The sequence below is a fragment of the Leptonychotes weddellii genome, chromosome 4 (assembly GCF_054177405.1).
Source record: "Leptonychotes weddellii isolate Sample4059 chromosome 4, ASM5417740v2, whole genome shotgun sequence".
Lineage (NCBI taxonomy): Eukaryota > Metazoa > Chordata > Mammalia > Carnivora > Phocidae > Leptonychotes > Leptonychotes weddellii.
The window spans coordinates 156,596,062-156,620,212 of NC_138372.1; the positions used below are offsets into that span (position 1 = coordinate 156,596,062).

At 44.4% G+C, this 24,151-nt stretch overlaps 1 protein-coding gene across 1 annotated transcript in view; it reads left to right on the top strand.

Moving 5' to 3' along the window:
- The window catches only part of FER1L6 (fer-1 like family member 6), a 144,035-nt gene that overhangs the window by 25,214 nt on the left and 94,670 nt on the right, over positions 1–24,151 (top strand). The window contains exons 2-9 of the mRNA XM_081816510.1: positions 7,287–7,369; positions 11,305–11,425; positions 14,340–14,394; positions 14,491–14,622; positions 17,008–17,070; positions 21,002–21,080; positions 22,297–22,453; positions 23,129–23,315. Coding sequence (XP_081672636.1) covers positions 7,287–7,369; positions 11,305–11,425; positions 14,340–14,394; positions 14,491–14,622; positions 17,008–17,070; positions 21,002–21,080; positions 22,297–22,453; positions 23,129–23,315 — 877 coding nt within the window. The remainder of the gene's footprint in view (positions 1–7,286; positions 7,370–11,304; positions 11,426–14,339; positions 14,395–14,490; positions 14,623–17,007; positions 17,071–21,001; positions 21,081–22,296; positions 22,454–23,128; positions 23,316–24,151) is intronic.

The window sequence follows — 24,151 nt, forward strand, 5'->3', positions numbered from 1 at the left end:
TTTTTTAGAATGATTCCTAAGTTTTAAATTTTTGATCATATTATCATATTTTTTATTTATAGTTTTAGCTTATAATTCTTTGTTTTTGGTACAGAGAGGTACACTTGATTTTTGTATATTGGCCTTGTTTCTAGATACCCTGCTAAATTCACTTAGTGATTCAAATAGTCAAACTTTATGGACCTGGTAAGGGCCTCCAGGACAGTGCTGAATAGAAGGGGTGTTCATAAACATCCTTGTCTCATTTTTTAAAAAATCTTAGAAGTTTTTCAATATTTACCATTGAAGGGTATGAACTCTAGGGAGTTTTATAGATATTCTTTATCATGTTAAGAAAGCTCTCTGCTCTTCTATTTTGTGAAGGTGGCTACAGGATGGAGACTAGTTTGCAGGAAGGAGAGAGAACGGAGAGGCAGGAAGACCAGTTAGGTGCTTCTCTGCAACAGGCTCAGCATGGATGGATGCAGAAAAGGGATGTGCTGGGCTCTCTGTTTCCTCAGTGGTTCTTACTTAATCACCGCTCCCCTCATAAAAGTTTCAAAAGAAGAAAGAGCACCAAAAGTTGCCAGGACTGTTTCTCTGGGTGTCCCACGCAGTGTTCTTTAAGACATTATTAGGTGTTTTGTGATAAGGGTGTGGTCAAGTCAATTTAGAAAAATCTGAATGCTGTGTTATCCCCTTGGAGAATTACAATACATCAGCATTATTAAAGGCTCTGAGGCTCTACAGCAGAGATAGCTATTTAATTTAATTTAGCACCCATCCTTCTGTCTTCAATGTCCATGACACCAAAAAATGAGGTTCAGAAGGAACTTCTTAGGTCCTTTCTTTACCCATCATGGAATTAATGACTCTCACTTACGACAATATTTTTATATGTTAGTGTATTTGCATCCCTGATGTTATAACCAAGCCCTTCTGTTTCTCCGTTATGTTCAAAACCCATTGAAACATAGACCTACTCATCAAATAGGGATCAAAATATCACGTCTATTGCTGGTAAAGCTAGGTTGGAGGAAGCTATATGGATTGGAGTCCAAATTGGTTTTCAAATCTTTTCCTGAGAATTGGGTGAGGTCAGTGCCCAGCTGCAGGGAGGAGAAGCCCTGCCTCAGTGACTTCTTCTACCTGACATGAGGTGGAATAAAATATTCTGGGACAAGGTAGACCCAAAGAAGGGAAGACCACATGGGAGTAAGAGCCTCAGACTTTAACCCAACCCAAGGGAGGAAAACTCAAAGAATGGATGCCATACTCTTGCCATTCTGCCGCCAAAAGGTAATCAAGGAATATATGGGAAGAGGAAGGTTCTGGAAGTAAAGAAAAGGAGAAAGCCTGGAAAAGGTAGGAGTTCGAAGACTCCTTTACGCTGAGACGCAGGGAGGGAGAGCTCCTTGTTCCAAATGTTGGGAAGCTGCCTGGAGTCTATTTTTGGATGAGAGCTTGATTCTTTTGTCTTTAGGAGAACAGAGATCAGGGCTCCAGTTAGTCTGGATATAAAGAGGATGGAATAAGAGAAATGAACATTTTTGTAGGGGCTCAAGCAAGAGAAGGTTTGGGGCTGGGAAGAATTTCACAGCCCTAACTCTACCCCCTGCCCATATGTATTTCTGTATCTTCCTTGAACTCTAATCAAGCCGTCACATGCTGATCTCAGCTATAGATGAGGAGCAGGAGAGGTTGGAGGCCAGTGGCCATAGGTTGAAAAAGGTGTCAGTAGTTGGCCCATCAGCATGCTGCAGGGTGGGTGAGATGCATGTGAGGGGAAAGTCCCCCTTTTCCTGGGGCAGTCCTACAGCACCAGCCTTCTACCACCTTGTCCTTGAACATTGGCGAAGTCTCTGAAGGGCTGTCAGAGGCTGGCTGAAACAGGCCGGCTCTACATGATGTGGCTCCGAAGTATTTCTGAGTCATCCTTGGTTCAGAGAAACCACAGGAGGAGGGATTCATTAGCATCCTCGGAGGTGCATTTCCTTGACTCAGCTGACTCTTGCAGGTGCAATATCGAGGTTCTCAGTGACTGTCTGTGAAGTTGATGTCTGAATCTCCTTATGATGGCCACTGAGCTGGAATGAACAAAATGAGAGCCTAACAGGGAAACATTCCTTTACTGCTGCAATGAGGGAGCAGATGGCAAATCGTAGTAGCCTGGAGCGAACTGGTTCTCATGAAATTGGGAGTCAGTGCTCAGTCTATTCAGGCCATTGTCTGGGACACTTTGGACCCAAATAGAGGATTGATCCTGCTCTTTCAAATTGGAGGAGTCAGGTCCTCCAAGGTTGGGTTGATCCTGTGCATAGTAGAGAAGGTGACCAATTCTGTGGGCTAATTGCCAGGATGGGGGTTGAGTGGAAGAGGAACTGGGGTAGGATGATAAAGTCCAGCCTACAGATATATTCACCAAGTGCTCTGAATTTCCTAAATTTCACAGCCCCCCACTTTGGTTGAAAATTTGTCTTTGAATTTCCCTTAAAAACCATACACCTTCTCTTTGGGAAGAGAGCTCTCTGGCACTAATTACTTATACACAGGGATTTGCAACACTGCTGCACATTAGAACGACCTTGGGAATCTGAAAAGTACTGAGCATTGGCCTCACTGCTGATCAGGGACATCAGACTCTCTGGGATGGGATCTGGCCACAGTGTGGAAGACTGTTTTAGAAAGTGCCCCATATGAGTCCAATGTATAACCAAAGTTGGGCATCATTGCCTAAAGAAATAGGATATAGAGCAGGCAAGCTGTTATAGGAAGATGATGGGGAGAGAGGAAGAAACATTTCAGTCTTGGCAAGGCAGGAGGTCCCATGGATTTATATTTTAACTATCTTTTTTTTTTTTAATATTTATTTATTTGACAGAGAGAGACACAGCGAGAGAGGGAACACAAGCAGGGGGAGTGGGAGAGGCAGAAGCAGGCTTCCTGCAGAGCAGAGAGCCCAATGGGGGGCTCAATCCCAGGATCCTGGAACCATGACCTGAGCCGAAGGCAGACACTTAATGACTGAGCCACCCAGGCGCCCCTATTTTAACTATCTTTAGTCAAAATCCACATTATGGCTATTTCTATATTTGGTGGTTTTCCTTTAATGAATATAACCCAGTTTTAAAAGTAAGATGAGTACACAGAGCAGATTCCTCAGTAGGCAGCAGGGAATCTATCCAAGGCTCTCTGGATAACCTCAGAATGGTGGTAGATCTTGGTTTTGCTTTATTTTTAAGGTAGTCCTGATTACATAAAAATCCCTTCTTTTAATAAGGAATTTTAAAGTTTATAAGTGTTTACCATATAAATAAATCCACAAATCAAAGTGGTTTTTTTTTGTTTTTGTTTTTGTTTTGTTTTTTTTCACACTGGATGTTGTGACTCTGGGTTTGGAGGGTCAGGTGCACAGATGACCTGCAATCTGCATCCTCTTAGCTGGGAGGAGAACAGCAGGGGCTAGTCCTGGTCATACCCATCGACTCAATTAGCTTAGTGTTTGGCTGCTTGGCCTGAGCTGCTTCTACTCCATATTGAAGGTAGAAAAGGTGATTCCAGAAGGGGAATTTTGTAAGGCAAGTGGAAAACCACATGGAGACCCTAATTGTGAGCCATTTCCCGATCCTGGCTCCAGTGAGCCATGGATATGAGTTGACATTAATCATTTGTAGAGCTCCTAACAATGCAGCATGAGCACTCAGTGAGGTCATATACATAATATCCCACGAGAAGAGCAGAGTTAACTTTATTGCCACTTCCTCTAGAAGTGGAACCTGAAGCTCAAAGAGGTCCCGTGGCCAGCCCCACCGGCATAGTTAGAAATGGTAGAGATGAGACCCAAACTCTGGTTGTCGAGCCCCTCTTTCTGTGTGCCAGGTTGGCTGCCTTCCCTATGGGGCCACCTGGAGTGACATCACCTGGAACAGAGGTGCTGAAGGGAGCCTAACACGCACACTGTTTAACACTCTCATTGTTTGGATACAGATATTGGAGTCATGGTAGCTTTCACCCTGAGGAGACCAGGTTGGTACGGGGGTTTGTGTGTGTCTTGACTTACCTTGGGGTGGCCCTGGGAGGGAATTCAGTAGATCTGAAGCCAGAGAGCCCCATCCTTTTTTGTGAAGTGGGAGGGTTCCCATGCTGGAATCCGTGGCACACTGAGAAGGAGAAAGGGGTTTGATGGCTCCTGCCCTGGGGACTTGCTTCCTGATTTACTGGCTGACCCCAATACACTGGCTGGAAACCCCTGACAACCTCTCATTTGTAAAAATGGGAAATAATAGCATCTGTCTTGTGATATGTTGCGAGAATACTAGGAGATAGTGTGTGTCAAATGGTGCTCCTGGCATAAAGTGAGTGTTAATACATGTTTCAAAAATATTGGACTCACTCAGGGGAGTATTGTAGCACATTTCCTTGTCATCAGTGTTGTAACACAGTATTTTGTAGCACGTTTTACACTTTACCAGCCTTGTTTCCTATTTTGATGCCACCGTATGAACTGGGTAAGAAATGCCCCGTGGGAATGAAGCGTGCTCATCTGGGTTAAGTGTCTGGTCCTAAATTGGAGAGCTAACAGGTGATGCAAGCAGGCCCGTGAGCTGTATTCTGTCTCCAGTTTGCTTTCTGCTGCCCAGTCTCCCAGCAGCATGATTATTCTGGGCTGGTGAGCCATGCCTTATCTCTACTGCAGATGTCATGGGGCTGAGGAGGAAAAAATCAATTTTCATCAAGAAGCCTTTCATGCTGGGAGTCACGCTGGGAGTGCCCTTGATGACTGACTCAGGGTTTCAGGCAAACAACCTTGTGTGTTTGTGGAACAAATATCAACCCATCCAGGAGAGCTGAGCTGGTTGTAAATCCATTGGGCATTACTGCGAAAGGCTCTCTGGCTTCCTTGGTAGCTGGGTCTGAGCTGTGCCAGGGCTTCTCAGCACTCGTTTTTCTCCAAAGCAATTACAGATCTCTGAAAGTGGTTCCAAACATTGGTATCCTTTAAACTTCTTGAGGTGCCCCTAATGGTCAACAGGGCCAAGAGCTCCTGGTTTCAGAGGGACAGGGGTACCCATTTTTCTCTCTGCCTCTGCCCTTGCCAGTCACCTCAGGCATGCTTCAATGCCTCAGTCACCGGCTGCCCGACGGTCGATTCAGAATGCTGAGGCCATCTGTGATGAGGATGTTAGCTTCCTCCAGGAGCATCGAGTCTCCCTGTGGTAGATACTGTCATTTATTAGTAGTGACTTCCTGTTTGTTGATGGAAGAAACTCAGCCTTTTCAAATAGTCTGCAGAACCCATTGGCCAAGTTCCAAGGGACATCAGATTCTGCCTCCATGAAATGATCATGGCATTGAGCCCTTGGAGACCACAATGGCAAGTCAGGGTTTGGAAGATATTGACCTTGGCCCTCTGCTTGGTAACTCTCTTTTGAAAACAGAAAAGTTACTGGAAGTTGCCTTCAAGAAATTTCAGAAGAGGAAAATCCTCCTTGTGTATGTTCTCCTGAGATTCTTGGGAGACTTTAGAATGATTTGCATCACAGATGATGGCAAATCAAAGAGGGGAAAATGCTACCTCCAAAAAGGGCACATCCCAGCACTTTCTATATACCAGGGACTGCCCTCAGTACTTTGCTTACTTCACCTCATTTTATTCTCACAATTCTGTAAAGTTAGGTACCTTATTATTTATTTCCATAAATTTGTACCCACAGGGAAACTGAGGCTCAGAGAAGTACCGTGGTTTGCCCAATCCATCCATGTCTGGGGGCTTCCAGAGCCCATTTTTTCCATTCTACTGTATCTCAAGGTCTTAAAGGACCCCCAGAATCCCATAAGCCAGTCCCCCTCTTCTGATGTTTGTCCTCTCTACAACATCCTTTTCCAGTGGTTGCTGGCCTTTGTTTGTACACCTCCAGGAACAGGGAACTCACTCCCACTCAATGCAGTCCATTTCACTGTTCAGACAACACCAATGTGGAGGGCTCCTTAATTCCTCAGTTGAATTAAGGCAGGATATAAAAAGAAAGTAAACAAATAAGTAAGTAAGTAAATGAATACATAAATAAATGGAGTGAACTTCTTCACCTAGTAGCTTCCACTCATTGGTCCTAATCTTACCCATTACAATAATAACAAGCATAACTAACATTTATTGAGCAACAGGTATGTTCCAGGCACTGTGCTAAACGCTTTACATTTCTTATCTCATCTTATGCATGAAGACCCTAAAGTGCAGAGAGGCTCAGTCTGCCCATAGTGCTGGGACCAGAACCCAGACAGCCTGATGTGGAGTCCCTGGTCTTAGCCCCTCATGAGTCCTATATTCCTAAGCACACTGGACAACTTTGATGGCCCTCCACTTCCCTCACATCGCTCTGGGACTGCAGGGTGTTCCTGGGAGGGTTTGCTGCTCTCTCCTCCTTCTCCTCTGTTCTGTCTTTGTTATTCCTTCTCCAGCCTCCAAGGGTCAGCTCACCAGCCTGCCTGACTCAAGGCCAGGACTTTCTTCTGAACTGGGTCCATCCATCCTTCCATCCAGTGTTCAGTCCCTCAACTCTAGAAAAGGATTCTCTCAGGAGTGTGTGGAATGCTTCTGTTGTCTGTTAAGACAGAGGAGCAAGCCCTTTCCTGGGATAGAAGGAGACCCCAAGTGGCTTCTGCTCACAGCTAATAATGACAAAAATAATAGTAGCTGATATTCCGGGCACAGACCATGCACTAGTGGTGGGACCCCAGTGAGTCCCAGGGTCTCTTGACCTTGAAATGGCCTGGGACCCTGGCTCTGGAAAGGGTGTTCACTCTGCACAGGGTAACCTGCTCAGGCCATCCAACGGTTAGAACCTGGGTTCCTGTGGTCCTGATGCTCAGAGCTGTGTGACCTCAGAAACACTACCTACCCTCTCTGGGCCTTGCCTTCTCATCTATAAGATGGGCAAGAGAGGGTTGCCATGATGATTAAATGATGTCATTTATTTTTAGTACCTGGTACAAGTAAGCGAGGAGAAACAGCAAAATACTGGCTGGGGCTCTTTGTATTCATATTCTGCCCATTTAAGTTCTAGGTGGAACCCATAATTTCTGGGGGGCTTCATGGTTTCTGCAAATGTAGAGCTGTCTGAAGAGCTTGTTGGGTCATACTGACACTGGTCTTTTGATCCCCATCCAGGGTAGAAGAGGAGGCTGGTCAGCTTCCAGGAGAACTCAGTGTGTGTGTGTGTGCGTGTGTGTGTGTATTTCCTCCTTATATGTCTGAATTCCTCGAAGTTACTATTACAGTGTTATTTAGTTTTTCTTCTTCTTTTCAGAAAGGGGATGTTTGGGCTCAAGCTGAAGAAGAAGAAGAAGAAAGCAGAAAAGGGGTTAATCCTAGCCAATAAGGCTGCCCAAGGTGAGGCTTTTGGGGGTGGGGAAAATGCACTACCCTGGTGCCTACAGGTCTCACAGAGCTGAGCCTTCCTTGGCTGAGAATGGAGCTCTCCCTCCGTGGGAGTGAGGTGGGAAGTGTGGTGCCTGCTGGGTCTTCAGGCCCTGCCGGTCACAGGTATGGTGTCCACCCCAGTGCTGCTGGTCATCTGGTCACTGGACCCAACAGGGGTGGGGCGGACACCTGCTGGGCTGTGGAAGGGGACCCCAGGGGGAGAGAGTAGCAAGGTTCAAGCTCCTGTTTCTGTCCTGATTTGCTCTGTGGTCCAGGAATCACAACACAGCTGTGATTCTTGGCTTTTCCCTCTGGCAAGTGGGCACGATGGGGTTGCTGGGCCGACCTCACACGCCTTGGGGAGGATCCAGTGAGATTTTAAAAATACGAGTGAGGACAGCAGCTGCTACAGGGGAAGCTTTACATTTATTGTCTCATTCGACCCCGCCATCATCCGACCAGTGGGTGTTGCTATCCCAGGAGGTTGTAGAGATGCAGAGAGAGTAAGTCAAGTGTGGGAAGGACAGCTACTGAATTTGCAGGGCACCATGGAAAACGAAAATGCAAAGCCATTGTTAAGAAATTATTAAGTTTCTGGATGGCAATAGCAGAGTATTGAGCCAAGTGCGATGAGATCCTTCAGATCACAGGACCCTGTGTGGCTGCACGAAGCTCAGAATCGGCCCTGAGACCCAGAGCACAGGCCAGGAAGCAGTGAGCAGCACTGGGATGTCAGTCCCGGCTGTCTGACTTTGTGTCCTCAGAATGGGCTACTTGCATCTTCAAAAGAGCAAATGAATCCCCAAGTTACAGTGTGAACTGTGCCAGTGGGGATAGGCCTGGCGTCAGGTAACACACGTTTGTTGAGTCAGATAGGATTAACCACTTCCGATGGACAGTTCTGCGGTGGTCTCCTAGAGTCCACTGCCCAGCGGCCCTGACAACAGCGAATTCAAGGCCAGCTCTCTGGACCATTTCTAAACCAAAATGGTGCAGTGGGTCTGCTTTATCTTCACCCCTCTTGTCTCCTTGGGGGGCCTCCCTCACCCTTCACTGCTGCCCCCTGTGGGTGCTCTGTCGCTTCATGTCCCTCTCTCCCAACTCCATTTCCTGCCCTCACATATAACCTATAGTGGAAATCTATGGACCCTTATTCATACTAAAGTGTTGGTAATAACGATGAAGTCATCCTTGGATGGGATGAGAGAGGCATTTTAAGTGGGGACAGGGCTTAAAGCTACCTACTCAGGGAAAAAGGCTTTTAGGTCTTATCTGGTGTCCTTGAAATTAGGACCCTGCAGTGGGTCCCGGGGCATAAGGTTGAATGAGACAGTCCTTTACTTTCAGGACCTTATGAAAAATAATATTTAGGACACATTTAGTAAGTCCCTGCTGCTTTTTAGTTGACATGCATCATTCATGACTCTGAAATGTAGGTTCCTTTGCTCCTGTACAATAGAGGTGCAGAGAGGTTGAGTGCTTACCCAAAGTTGCACAGCTAAGAAGTAGAGAAGCTGGTTTCTGAGCAGAGGTCAATCTCATACAAGAGCCTGGGTTTTCCTACTCCATGGGTCAGCCTCCAGTTAGGAGCCTCTACTGACTGCACCAGGGAGGAAAGAACAAGCTGGTGGAGATTTAGGGCAGTCAACCTGAGGCATTTCAGAGAAGCTGACTCCCCAGGCTCATTCTAATTAGAGTCTTTAGCCCACAAAGCAAACAGGGCAGAGTGGAATCAGGCCCCTCCTAGAAAGTAAATAGCATTTATGCTGATGGCCAGGGGCTTGCCCCGTAGGAGACTGACAAAACAAAGTCCATAGTACGCTCTCTCCTTTTTGGCCTGGCCTGGGAAGTTAGGGTTTTACTGGATGAAGTATTTGGAGATTCTCAAAGTCAGTGGCTCTCATATCCGTGTATTTGAGGCATAGTGGCTATGTCTTAAATTTCATAAAATTCCAATGATCCTAACCCATCCATTAATTAGTTACCCAAAGTTATTGAGTCCCTCCCATGATCAGCCATTCATTCATTTACTCAACAAATGCTAATGGACTATAAACTGAGTGCTGGGTTCTGTGCTAGATTCTGGTATAGAACAGTGCCCTCCGGTAGTTTAGAGGGAGGATCACCCTGTGTAGGACTTTTCTGTTTGCCTTTCCCAAATCAATTCTCCACCTTTTTCCACCTGTTTTCGGTCCCAGGAGGCTGACCTGTATTGATGCAGAACCCAGGTCCCTTCCCCAGTGGGGCGCCTCAGCAGGAAGGATGAGGGAGGGAGGAGCATGAGCTCAGATCCAGTGATTGGATGTGTCCCTCAACTGAAGGGCTGTAGGGAGCTGACTGGACCTGACTTCCTCTCCTTCCAGGTTCTGGTAACTGCTCTCTTGCCTCATTTTTGGGGCCTCCAAACAGAAACAGCTTGGCTGCTGTGAGCCCCAGATAGCTGCACAACTCTTTGTGATTTTCCTGTACCCACACCTTTGTATAAAGTCCTCAAATCATCCTGTTCTGGGGGGGAGATGGGGGAGCCTCTTTTATCTATTGAGACTTGAGTAGGTAACTACATTACAGGTTGAGAAGAGTGCTATAAAGAAAATAGACAATAAAAAATAACACCTCTGTGAGATAGGTAACATTGGCCTTGCCTGGCTTTATAGATGAGGACAACAGGGCTGAGAGAAGTGAAGTAACTTGCCCCAAAACATAAAGTTAGAACCTTTGGAGTCAGGGTTTTGAACTTCACCATGCAGTCTCTTAGTGCCTGAGAGAATTCCACACACTCTTTGGTTTTCGTCAAAAATCTGTCTGAGAAGTGGTTCTTAAGCTTTGCTATACATTAGAATCACCTGGGGGGATTAAAAAAAAATGGACATCTGGGCGACATCCCAGATCAATTAAATCAGAAGCCCTCAGTGGGGGAAGAGGAGGTCTAAAGAATATGTTTACTATCCATTCATTTAAATTTTCTAGGCACTCGTGCATTCATTTCCTGTGGCCGTTGTAACAAATGACCACAGACTGGGTGGCTTAAAATAACCCACATTAATTTTCTCATAGTAACGGAGGCAGGAAATTCACAATCAGTATCACGGGGCCGAAATCACAATATTGGCAGGGCCTCACCCCCTCGGGAGTATCTGATTCCTCCCTCTTCCATCTTCCAATGGCTAGGGTGGCAGCGTCTGGCCCATCTCTGCCTTGTGATCACATTGCATTCTTCTGTTCTCCCTCTGCCTCCCTCTTGTAACGATACATATGATTGCAACTAGGACCCACCTGTATAGTCCCGGATAATCTCCCCATTGGAAAATCCTTAATTTAATCAAAGACCCTTTTTCCAAGTAACATTTACAGGTTCTGGGGACTAGGACTTGAGGTCTTTGGGAAATATAATTCAACCTAGGACACCTTTCTACTAAAATTGGCCCTCAGACAGCAGGAACAGACTTACATGGACCATTGCTGTTAGAAATGCAGAATCTTGGCCTCCACCCCAGCCCTACTGAATCAGAATCTGCATTTCGACAGTTTCCCAGGTGATTCTTACGCACATTACCTTTTACTGAGGAGGTTCAGAGGGAATAAATGACTTGTCTGAAGGTCCACTGTGGCAAGGTCATGACTTGAAAGCATGTCTTTAAGTTCATAATCCAGTTGTCTTTCCACAATACCATGCATATACATCTACTCTTTTTTTTGGAAACAGAAGATGAATATTTTTTTTAGAAAAATTAAGGTACATGCCTTTCTTTTCTGCCAGTGAGATATTAAGTTTCATGCTGGCAGGGAATGTCTTATAGGCTCCTTGTACTCCTTATGATGATTGGCATAGTGCTGGACAGTTGAGGCTCAGGTCACCTCTGTGTATATCATAATTGACAGTTTTCTTCCTTTGTTTGCTCCTCTAGATGGCCAGAGTGAAGCAGAGGCACCACAGGAGGGGTCTTCTCATCAGGAAGGACCAGGAGGAGATTTTATTTATGATCATGAATCTGTCACTCCTATCCCTTCAACTCCTCCAAAGAGAAGGTACAGTGTTGGTGCGGGCAGTCGGCACACATTACTGGGTACCTCCCTTTGGAGGCACCTCTGCAGGTTCTGGGGAACAGAGAATAATACCTGATCACTGTCTGCAAGGAGCCAGATGTCTAAGACAGGAAGACAGACGTCTGTATCTACTTCATATCCTCTATGGCAGTGCTGGCCTCTTGATACTGGTCAGCCTTCAGCAGGCCAGGGGCCCAGCTCTACCAGCTTCTGGTCTTCAATCCCCTGAGTTAAGGTCCTGCTGTGCCTCATAATTCAGGAATGACAGGAACAACAGGAGACAGACTCAGGACCTGAGTCCCTCACCTGCTCTTTAATTCATCAAGGTGCCAGATATCTTAGCTTTGTGTTTGTCCCAAGTGTTTATCCTACCCAACAAAAAGTCAGAACAAACTGTCCTTTTGCATGTGATTTGCTATTATCAGTTAGCACTTCATGTGTAACAACCCCAAGCTCAGAGGCTTAATACAAGAATTTATTATTGCTTATGAATCTATGAATTAGTTGGTTAGCTTTACTGGTTCCAGATAGTTATACATCCATCACTCATGTGTGTGTGGTCACTGGTAACTCTGCAGATTTTAGTTTGAGGGTTGGCTGGTGGTAGGCTGGTCTAGGATTGCTTCACCCAGGACCACTGAGCTCTCCTCCATATGGTGTTAGATCCTCTAGCAGGCTAGTCCAAGCTTATTCCAATAGTGGTGATGGCAGAGTTTCAAGAGAAGGAAGGCAGAGTGGAAGGACACAAAGTTTCTTGAGTCTAGGCTTGGAATTAGCAAAAATCATTTCTGCTGCATTCTATTGGCTAATGCAAGTCACAAGTCCAGCCCATGTCAGAATGAGAGACTACAAGTTACAAGGCAAAGAGCATAGATTCAAGGTAACTAATACTTGGGGCTATTGATGTCTTCAGTGTACCGTATTTGTTTATGTCATTTTCTTACTCATGGTAATTCCTCAGCCCTCCCTTCTATTTCTGCTCAGAATTCTTAACTATCAATAAAGCATATTAGTCCTTCCCTGTGTGGCAGAACCTGAATTGTAACTGGGCCATGGCAGGATAGCACACAGTTGATATGTGTAAGAGGTAGAGGGTTGTTGGGAAAGAGCTGGAAATCTGAGATGGTGATAGCTGAAAGGTTGACTCTTAAAAGGAGACATGAAATTTGTATGCATATACTCACTGCAGTATCTCCTTCTCCCTATATGGCACCATGACAATCATGGCCCCCCAAGTCCCCCGAATCATGATTGCAATTATTTTTAAATATCCTTGAAGGGATCCCTTGTGATTTACTTCACCAGAATAACAATACTGAATGAGGAAGGCAGGGGGAAAAGAAGTAAGGAGGAGAAGACTTTCTCTTTTTCCCTGGTTAGTGCATTCTGCATCAATCAAAATTCTACCCACCAACTAATGCTCAAGTGACATCTAATCTCTGCAGTAAAGTCTTTATTGCTTACCTGGACTCTCAGGAATGTCTCTCTTCTTTGAACTTGTATCACATTTTTTTTTTCCTACAACACATTTTACACTTACTAGTTCTTTCTTGATATGCTTTGGTCCTCTCTCCCTGGGATAGATTGCTAGCTCTGCAAGGGCCAGGTTGCTAGCTCATTCACCTGTTTATCCTCTGAGACCAGGAAAGCACTTTCACACAGTAAATGGTCAGTATGAATTTGCCATTTTATTAATGAATGTATATACCTTTTGATATCTACCCTTCCCTACATGCATTATCTCCTTTAATCCTTAGAGCAACCCTATGTGGTCAGAATTATTATTTCCACTTTCAGATGAGGAAATTAAGCGTAACATCACAAAATTGGGAAAAACAAATATTTTAATTCAGATCAGTCTGACTCCAAAGCTTTGAGATTTTTTACTAGCTTACTCTGTTCTCTATTAGACTCAATTATAATCAGCAGAAAAGGGATGAAGTCAAATGCAAGATGGTATTTTCAGAAGGCAAGAGAATAAAATTCAATAGGAACTCAAGCTCATTCATTTCCCACTCATTGCTGCCTTGGTGACGACAGGGATTCTTCACCTCTTTCTACTATTATCAGTTTCTAAATACCCAGGTGTTGCACATCTGTTTCCAATTACTTATGATAGCCCAGATAAATGAAATCCCCTGGAATGTGAAATCTCACTGAGATGGCATCTAGGTTGTTCCTTCCAATTTTCTGTTTTACTAATTCTTTCAAAAGCAATCACAAAACTCAGGGTTGTTATATTTACTAGAAATGGCAAAGGGGTGCCTGGGTGGCTCAGTCGGTTAAGTGACTGCCTTTGGCTCAGGTCATGATCCCAGAGTCCTGGGATCGAGTCCCACATTGGGCTCCCTGCTCATCGGGAAGCCTGCTTCTCCCTCTGACCCTCTCCCCGTCATGCTGTTTCTCTCTCTCTCAAATAAATAAATAAAATCTTAAAAAAAAAAAAAAAGAAATGGCAAAGAAGTCTTGTGGATAGGATCAGACAGGAGATAAGGGAGATCTTTATGTAGACCCAGCTCTGCCACTGACTTGCTGAGGCATCTCAGTTTCTCATTCTGTATAAAAAATAAATGATACTGATAATCATACAATAAGAGTTGACATTTATTCTTGCCAAGCACTGGGTTAAACCTTTACATGCATTATATCATTCACTTGTAACAATTACCTCATGTGGTAAGTGCTATTATTAGTTCCACTTTTAGGATGGAGAAACTGAGTCATAGAGAGGTTAAGTCACTTGTTTATTTACATTTATCTCCTCCAGAGATGGAGAGAGAATATGTGATACAGTATTAATAAAACTACTTAGATATACCTGGGAAAATGTTATCATGGCTTATGGATCTAAAGTATGTTCTTACTTAAACAAATACATTAAACTTTCTTTTAATAGATCAAAACTGTTGACTAAGATCCATGATGGGGAGGTCAGGTCCCAAAACTATCAAGTAAGTGAATGACTCCTCCTGCCCAGCCTCCCCCAGTTCATCTTGTGTGAACGAACAGCAAAGTCCAGAGTGCATACATGCTGCTTTGTGTTGTAGATTGCCATCACCATCACTGAGGCCCGCCAGCTGGTGGGTGAGAACATTGATCCAGTTGTGATCATTGAGGTCGGGGACGAGAAGAAGCAAAGCACAGTGAAGGAAGGAACCAACAGCCCATTTTACAATGAAGTAAGTCGTGGAGGTCACCAACATCTTCCCCACCAATTCTCCCTCCACTCCCATCTGTGGGAAAGCTGTGCCCCTCCTCACTGCTTCCCACGACTCGTCTAAGCCTTGGCAAACCCTCTGAGCCTCCTTACAAACAACCCCATAGAGTTTCACAAAAAGATGATGAAAAGGAGAGGGGAGGAATTCCTACTGATTTTAAATTCATTGCTGTGTTTTCAATATACCCATTTTCTTATTTCTCATATGCTCATCTTCACCCATTATAAGCTCTGGTTTTAAGTTCAATAAATGTATTGAGTGTTGGTGATGAAGAAGATAAACATCTTTTTCATGAAAGAGACACTAGAAATTTCATTATTAATTTTGAAATAGGCATGTTGCTTTGGAAAGTAAAGCAGACGGGTTTTTCTAAGCAGTGTAAAAATTGTGAACATCAAAGAGAAAAACATCAGAGACAGGAAGCTTCTAAATGTTATACAAAAAATGCAGCAAACTCTTAACTATTTCCCTAATGGGAGTAGTAATTGAAAAGGGAGACCATGGAAAATGAAATCAACAGAAAATAACCAAATCCCACTTGAGCTGTTAACTCCTTTCCTCGTTATCCATCACTCCTGCCTCTGAGCTTTCACCATGAGGTTTTTCCTTCCCATCCTACCTTCACCTCCATAACAACTTTGGCATGGATGAGACATGAAATAATGTGTATGAAGATGCTTTAAAACTGCAAAGCTCTACAGATTTGTTAAATGTTATAATTAGTATTTTCTTTATGCATACAAGTCCTGGATCTAAATGACATGAAACTGGGCCTACATGTCATCAGTAGACATACAAGTAGAAACATAGAAGTTGAACTGAAAACCTTAATTACAGCTTTTGACCCTAATTTTCAAGCCCAAGGGCCATCAGATGTTGAAGGAACCAGTTAATAGGGGCTGGGGAATATTTTCCAGCTAGAAAAATGTGTGTGGCTCAAAGGTCTAGGGAACCTGTGTGAGGCAATTGAGTTTGAAATGTGAAACTCAGCAGAAAACAATAAACATTGGAACTAATTTATTGGTCCAAGGAACTCACAACGTTTCATATATCCGAACGAGGAATTTCATGTGAGTTTTCCACATAAAAGAAATTCTGAACAACACAACTCTTTAAAAGTTTGAACATATATATGAAAAGCTTCCTGAAATATCATGTGTATTTTCCCATTTTCTTAAACAGAAGACATTGAATGTAATGTGGCCTGTCATTGATATCTAGGGACTGCCATTTTGAAGGTTTCTTATTATGATGTATAATGGCATCTTTCAATTTCCACATTTTGGTTTTTCTGTTCTGCCCTTAAAACCAGGCTGTGAGCAGTCAGTTTTCCCTTTCCTACTGCTGTCCTGTTCATCTCTAAGGTCCTTGCATTATTCCTCCACCCTAAAGCTCAAAAACAAACAACCCACGAAGCAACTTCCTGGTCCTGCCTCCCCCACCCCTACCAGTCCCCAAAAGACGCAACCTACAACAAAACACCACCCCAATGTTCTACATCTTAGGAGAATATTACCTCACATTTGGGAGGTACTGGGTAAAGTTCAAAGGGTGAAACATCTATACTTGAACGCTTGTGTGATAATTTCTGGAGAACTGAGCCGTGCTCTCAGGCTCAGCAATAACCAGCTGTCTGAATCCAGGCATGTCTTTTAAATCCTTTGGTCTTCAGTCTTCTTATCTGTAGAATAGAGAGACTGGTCTAGAGAATTTCTTCAACTCTAAAATTCAATCACTTTCTTAAAATTAGAAGTCCTCCTTGTCCATAATTTCTTTTCATTCTCTTCCTGGTCAATCTTGGGAATGGCCACAAAGATGTTTGAAACTGAAAAATCCTGAGACAATTAGATTTTAATCAAGTTCACCCCAAATTAAAACCACACTCTGATTTTCACCCATCATTATTTATAGGCCAACAAATTAAGAGAATTGACAATATCAAGGGTTGGCAGGGGATGGGGAAATGGCTTTTTCGTATGCTGCCAGTGAGCATGTAAAATGGCTTGGCCCCTTTGGAAAGAAATTTCATATTATCTGTTAGATATTTACATGCACATAAGCCATGACCCAATAATTGCACATTTTATGTCCATTTTAGAGGAAAATTCACGTATATCCTGTGCAAAGATGGAGGTGACAGCATTTTTTTTTTGCATTTGAAAAAAAAATTGGAAAGAATTTAGGTGACCCTAAATAGGGGATGGCCAGTTGATTTATGGTGTATCCACGCTACTGAGGACCATGCAGCAAGTGGTTAAAATGGTAGAAATCTATGACTAGTCCAGTAATAAAGTTCTTAAATGCAAGCCCTGAATTTATGGTCAGAATGAACTTTATGTTTTTTAGTACTTTGTCTTTGACTTCATTGGACCCCAACTGCATCTTTTTGACAAGATCATCAAAATCTCAGTAAGTATATCATTGGTGATGGAAGTGGGAGGGTGATGGGAGAGATTCTAGGTATTGGGAACTCTCTAGAACAGCTCAGCCTGCTTAGGGGTGAATAGGTTTGGGAGGGTGAGTGTGGGATGGTAAGTGCAAAACCAACAGAATGGAACATGAAATAACTAATGTGGAGGAATTTGAGAAGGAAAACCTCCTCAAGGAAATCTGTGCTTCTTGGAAACAAGTTATAAGCTACTCTCAAGCTATCATGAATTGAATTGTGGAGTTTACTAATGTGGGAATTTGCAACACATGCTTCAAATGTCATCTTGACAGATTGCCATTTTGAGTCAATTTCTTTCTTTCTTTCTTTTTTTTTTAAAGATTTTATTTATTTATCTGACAGAGAGACACAGCGAGAGAGGGAACACAAGCAGGGGGAGTGGGAGAGGGAGAAGCAGGCTCCCCGCAGAGCAGGGAGCCCAATGCAGGACTCGATCCCAGGACCCTGGGATCATGACCTGAGCTGAAGGCAGCCGCCCAACCAACTGAGCCACCCAGGTGCCCCAATTTATTTCTTTTTATGAGATGAAATGTTAGTGTTTCTCTCTTGGGATGATATCCACACTAATGATAATTAATCACACTGCTCCCCCCTCCTAGTTGGTAATAAATAGAGAAGTAGGAAAAGGCATCAGGAAGGAACCAAATATATCAGTAATGCTGGATCAGAGGACATGATTTGGAGCAAGTGGTTGCCATTTGGCCTCTTCCTAGCTGCCTCTGAGTGTAGACCTTAGGACCTGTTCATGGGGGGTGTCTGCTGCACATACCCTTCTTCAGCTCCGCGGGTGAATTCCTGTCTCCACAGATCATGTCTGAACAGTAGAGACAGAGAAGCTTCTTGGTCTAGCCAGGCACCTTATCCAGGTGGTCCACCACATGGAGGACAGGAACGGGAAGGGAGAGTGCCCATGCTGAAGGGCTAGTACTTCAGAGAAAATGGGGGCCAGACAAGATTGATACCAACCTCACATCACTCAGCAAAGGGACAGAGAGACCAGTGGGTGACAGACTGCATTTATCTCACCAGTCTGGGAAATCACTGCTTCTCCCATGAAGAGGTTAGCATGGCTATGCATGCCTGAGAGAGGCGGAGTGGGTCATGGAAGGGTAAGCGCTCTCCTCCTAATGGTTCTGAAAGGACAGACTCCATACTTTATGTACCAGTGCAAGACATATGGAGAGTGAGGAAATGTTTTCCTCCGCAGTGACACCAACTCTAGTTAGAATTTTGAAGATGGCAAAACTTGTCTTGGACACTTCCTTGCCTGTCCTTATCATCCACCCATCTCTGTAATTTATATTATATTATATTTATTATGTATTTTATATATGTACATAGTCTTATATATATATATAAACATATATAACATATATAGGTCCTGCTTTAAGTCTTAGGTAATAGTGGAATTATTATATTCTCTTTCTCAGGGACACTTGAAGAATGTGACTCTTGAAGAATGAAAAGTTATCAAGAATCAAACATTCTTAAAAAAATAAGAGCCAAACATTATTTATTTATTTTAATTTTTTAAGAGAGGGAGAGCATGAGCGGGGAGGGGCAGCAGGAGAGGGAGGGAATCTTAAGTAGACTCCACACTCAATGTGGAGCCCATTGCGGGACTCGATCTCACAACCCTGAGATCATGACCTGAGCCGAAATCAAGAGTTGGATGCTTGACCGAGGGAGCCACCCAGGCGCCCAAGCCAAATACTCTTAATTTGAATTTTAGGCATGATGACAAGTGGTACAGAATATATTTTGGGACCTGGGGCATTGCCTCAGACTTTGTTACATTGCATAGCTCTGGCAACCACCTGTTTGTGAGATTGGCAGTGTAGCTGGGCCCTAAGGAACTGTCTAGATTTCAGACAAACAATTAATAGCTAGATTTTTATACCATAGCATAGACAAGGGTCATGGCTTTCTGTGGGACCGTGGATTTTTAGACTGAGGACCAAAGCTGGTATTGCCTTTCTTTCTTTCCCTAACTTGGAAGAAGAGAATACTTTGGGATCCCCAAATGACCCTTAGGGACAGAGACCAAAGATTTTAAAGGGAAAACTCCCCTTGGAGGGGAGTATTTAATACAAGTTTTCTGGTAGTTCATGAACTAAAAGTCAACATGCCCAAAATAAATTCAACATGGGACAAGAAGGGGGTGGAGTGCAGTAGGCAGATACTATTGGGATAGACAGGCTGTAGCAGACCATGGTGGTGTCAAAGGCCATCTTCCTCTGACAGCAACCACAGGCATGCAGGGCCCCCAGCACTCTGTGTGTGATACTCCCTGAAGTCCCTGTAATCTCATGCTTGCCCACACCTTGTGCTCAGACTGGGTGGATGGATAATTTGAGGAGGCCTCCTGTGTTATTTAAAGACCCATGTGGGCTCTTATGTCCCATTGTGCCCACAGGGACCCAGATGCCTTGGGCCTAAGAGCCTAAATCAGGCTTATGTTCTTGCTGGGGCCTTTGGGAAGCCACATTAGCAACTGCAAGCATGGGGAGGTTTGGAGTGAGCTTTATATATGTGGCCTTAAATAACTCCTCCCCTCGAGCCAAGCTGTCCTTACTTGCCCTCAGTTCTCTTAACTCCCCTACAAAGTTTGGGCGAGGTAGTAAGGGTAGAAAGGGAGATTGGAAGGGCTGTCATTTCTTCATTTCCTAAAGTCAATTGAATTTATTTTTATTAGTTGCCTCCACCAAAAGGAGCTGTTTAGAAACCACATAAGTCTTCCACTCATCCATCATTCGATCAGTCAATCATTCATTAATTCAGTGAATGTTTACTGAACACCTCTTCTGAACAAGGCCATGCATGTGGTGGGTGGAAGAAAGTAGGAAACTGTTTCTGATTCAAGGAACTCATAGAATGTCATAGAAGGGAGCCCAGAGACCCTCTAGTCTAACACAGCTGGTGCAGGAACCCCTGTCGCCACCTTTCTGACATGGGGTTTTGGCACACTGCTTGGTTATATCCAGTGATGGACGGGTCACTATCTCTAGAAAAGCCTGTTCATTACTGGGAAGTTCCATTATAAAACGTATCCTTATAGTGAGCTGAGTCTCTCTATGTGTGACTTGGATCCACATGGGGAACCTACTCCCTCTTGTACATGGCAGTGTTTCCAAGATTGGAAAACACTTCAGTTACCATTACCCCACCTCCACACCCCCAGTTTTCTTTTTTCTGAGTTAAAGGGTAAACTACTCCTGCTTCTTCAGCAGTCTCTTATGCAGTGTGCCTTCTGGACCCCGTGCCAGGTCTGCTGCTTTCCTTTAGAGCTTCCTCATCCTGATAGCACTGCATTAAAGTGTGTTGCTGTCACCAGCCAGGCAATCTGCTGCTGACTTCTGATCAGACAAAACATTGAGGATGACCACTTCCTTTGTTCTTACTATTGTACATGTCCCAAACTTCTCAAAGCTATATGCGATGAGTTCTCTGAGTAAGTTGTGAGCAGAGTGTGGTGGAAGTTTAGGAGAGAAAGGGGACTTTCAGCTGTGGGGGATCAGGGAAGGCTGCTTGGAGGAGGCAACATTTGCTTTAGGCATTGAAGGATAGGTAGAGTTTCAATAGGGAGAGATGGGTGTTGAAGGGTGGGCTGTACCAGAGCTCACTTTGGTTTAAAAAGATACTTTTCAGAGAGTGAGATTTGTTAGGTGTCCTTCAATAGCTGAAAACCTGCTAGGAGGAAGAGGTCCAGGTGAGATACTTCTGGATGCCCTTTTCACTTGATGACCAAATGTCACTGTGCTCCAGACAAGAGTGAAGGCCAGACAAGCGTCACGGTCTAGAATCCTTGCTGAGGGGTCATGAACCCATTTCACAGATTTACCCTCAAAGAGAAATCTAGTGCAGCCAACTCACTGCTCCATCTCTCCTCAGGTTTTTCACCACAAGCTGATAGGCAGCATATTGATCGGCTCCTTCAAAGTAGACCTGGGCACTGTGTACAACCAGCCTGGTAAGGAAGCATCACTTCCCAATCTCTCCCTTACTCATCTCCAGTTTGCCACACCTGGAGGTCAACTCATTCATGTACCCATCCACTGACCCACTCATTCAATCAGATGAGCACCAATTACACAATTGGAGCAAACCCGGCTCTTTTCCTCAACATTGACCATCTAATGACAACATTATCTTTCATGTCCATACTTCTGAGCAGTTTTCTTCCCCCAACAAATTCCGTCTGTAAGTTCGTGCTGTGATGCTGTGTGACACGGCAGAAACGGTGGCATAGGAGTTACACATATGGACTCCAGAGCCGGATTGCCTGGCTTCACATTCCACCCTGCTCTTCCATGGTTGTGCAACTGACTTGACTTCTCTGCACCTCAGCTTCTTCATCTAGAAAATGAAGATAAGATAGTACCTCCTTTCCAGGGTTGTTGGAAGATTAAGTTGATACATAAAGTGCTTCATATAGAACCTAGCTCAGAGTAATGGCTGCGGATGCCATATAAGGGTTTGCTATGATAATTCTTATTATCTCTGATTTATAGGAAAGTGAAACTCAGAGAAGGCAGGTAATTTGTCCAAGGTCAGGAGCTGATAAGTAAGAGGGCCATCAACAAATCTAGATCTTCTCATGAAAGCTCCCTTCTCTTCAAAGCAATTCCAACTCTCATGAGTTGGGGGCCAGGAGTGCAGTGGTTGGGGTTAATACCCTTAAGGGGTGCTACAGACTGTGGGGAACAGGAGAGCTCACAACCCACATGAAAGGAACAGTGGCTTCTCAGCTCCCTTACCACCTGCGAACACGTGGAACTGTACATTCTGTATTGGCAGATCTAACAATTTTTTTTAGATAAGCCAGAGGTCTAGATTTTGTAAGAGCTTTTAAAGTTTGGACTGACAGTGTAGGCCAAACAAAAAGATCCATGAGCCCCATTTACAGCCTGTGAAAGAGTATGTGACTTCTTTACCCCATTGATGTCCTCCTAGCCTGTCCAAGCTAGGAACCTATCTAGGTGATTAGCGCTGGGTGGAAGGCTTTCCAAATACCTGTGGCAGGTTGGAGAAGAGAGAGAAGAGGGTGGGAACAAAAGGAGAGGAGGGAAGGAGGGGAGGGAGGCAGCACGAGGCTGGGGATACTGACAAGAGCTGCTGCCTCCCAGGGAGCAGATCCAGGGAGGCCTGGGTTGTGGGGAATCGGAGCTGTCAGGACGCTTTTACAGGTCATCAGTTCTGTGACAAGTGGGCCCTGCTCACAGACCCTGACGACATCAGGACTGGCACGAAGGGGTACCTGAAGTGTGACATCAGTGTGACTGGGAAAGGCGACGTCTTGAAGACCAACCCCAAAACCTCTGATGCCGAGGAGCAAATAGAAAAGTGAGACAGGCCCATCCAGGGTCATGCAAGAGAAATGATATGTCCCAGGTTCCATCTCTCTTTCCTCCCTCTCCCTCCCTTTCCTTGTGGGCACATGAGAACTGCCAAGTTCATGGCTTGTCTACCTGGGATTCTGCTCTATCAGAGGCACCAAGATGTGTCTTATCAAAGGTGTCACTAGTCTTTGGGAGGTCAGCTTCTAGGACAAGGACCGCCTGTCTCCCTATAATAACCCAAAATAGATAAGCTGTTCTTGAGCTTATCCTATTTATCTGAATTTGGCTGATTTTTCTTTGAAGGAATTACCATTTCAACCAGTGGTTTGTGAAATGGGAGGACTTAATGCACTTCTTTTAAGATGCAGAGTGGGAGACGGTGTTTATGCTATAATTCAAGGACTTGAAGGAGTTTGCATTCACTCTATTCATACCCTTCGCTGCCAAGTACACCACAAAAAAAAACTCATTTTATTTTTTTAAATTTTATTTTATTATGTTATGTTAGTCACCATACAGTACATTATTAAGAAAACTCATTTTAGCGATGAATCCTGATCTTTTCAGTTTTTTCTCCTATATCAGGATCCTTCTTTCTGTCTCCAAATTGCTTCTACCTTTTCTCTCTTCTTCCAAGTGAGAGAGCTTTTTTATTTTTTGTTTTTTGTTCCCCCTCAAGGAACCTTTTGATCCCTCAAGGGTTTCCATCAGAGAGACCCTGGGCCAGATTCTATGTGAGACTCTTCAAAGCAGAGGGCTTGCCCAAAATGAACTCCAGCATCATGGCTAATGTCACTAAAGCATTTGTGGGTGACAATAAGGACCTCGTGGACCCCTTTGTGGAGGTCTCCTTTGCTGGGCAGATGGTAAGGAATGTTGTCACCACCAACAGCAAACCAGGGCCAGAACTCTGCTCTTTACCTAGGACATTACTAATCAAATGAAATCAAGTTAAAATAAAAATTAGGAAGTGCCTTAAGAGAGAAAGCTTTCACAAAAGGCGTTGAGTCACATGGCAGGAAAGTGGGGGTGGTGGTGACCCACTCACTGTCCATTTGAGATCATGGAGAGGGGCTGTGGAGTATTGCAATTTAGGACCCAGGCAGACAGACCTCCTTCCTTACCTCTGGCTACTTCTCCGAGCTGTTACTCAGTCCCCAGGCTCCATAGCCTCGCCACCTGCCTCCCAACCTACTCCCCAGGCTCTCCAGGTAGTCCTCGTCCTGTGTAAGCCTGGACATCTCTGTTTCCTGTTATTCCCTGCTCAAGAGCCATTGGAAGTACCAGCACCTGGGCACGTGGTCACAGCTTAATCCTGGCTGGCTGGACTTTGAAGCTTCAGCTGACACACATGTTGTCTCTGCCCTTACAATATATGCTACTCTAACCCCTCATCTTGGCAGGGTGAACATTGGAGTATTTTTTACTTGGATCCCTTGAGTCATATAGGACATCATCTCCATTTTATGACAAGGAAACTGAGGTCCAGAAGGGGGAAGTGACTTGCACAAGGCCTTACTTTTATAAGACACAAACTCAGGGTCTAACTATATCTGCTGCATGGAACAGATGCATGGAACAATTCATGTTCAGAACATGCATGTTGGCCTTTTTCCAGCCCCCATGTGATTATGAGAACTTTCTGAGGGCAGGACCCATCAATTACTCCCTTTGCTCCTGATGCCTGGCATGGTGTCTGGTG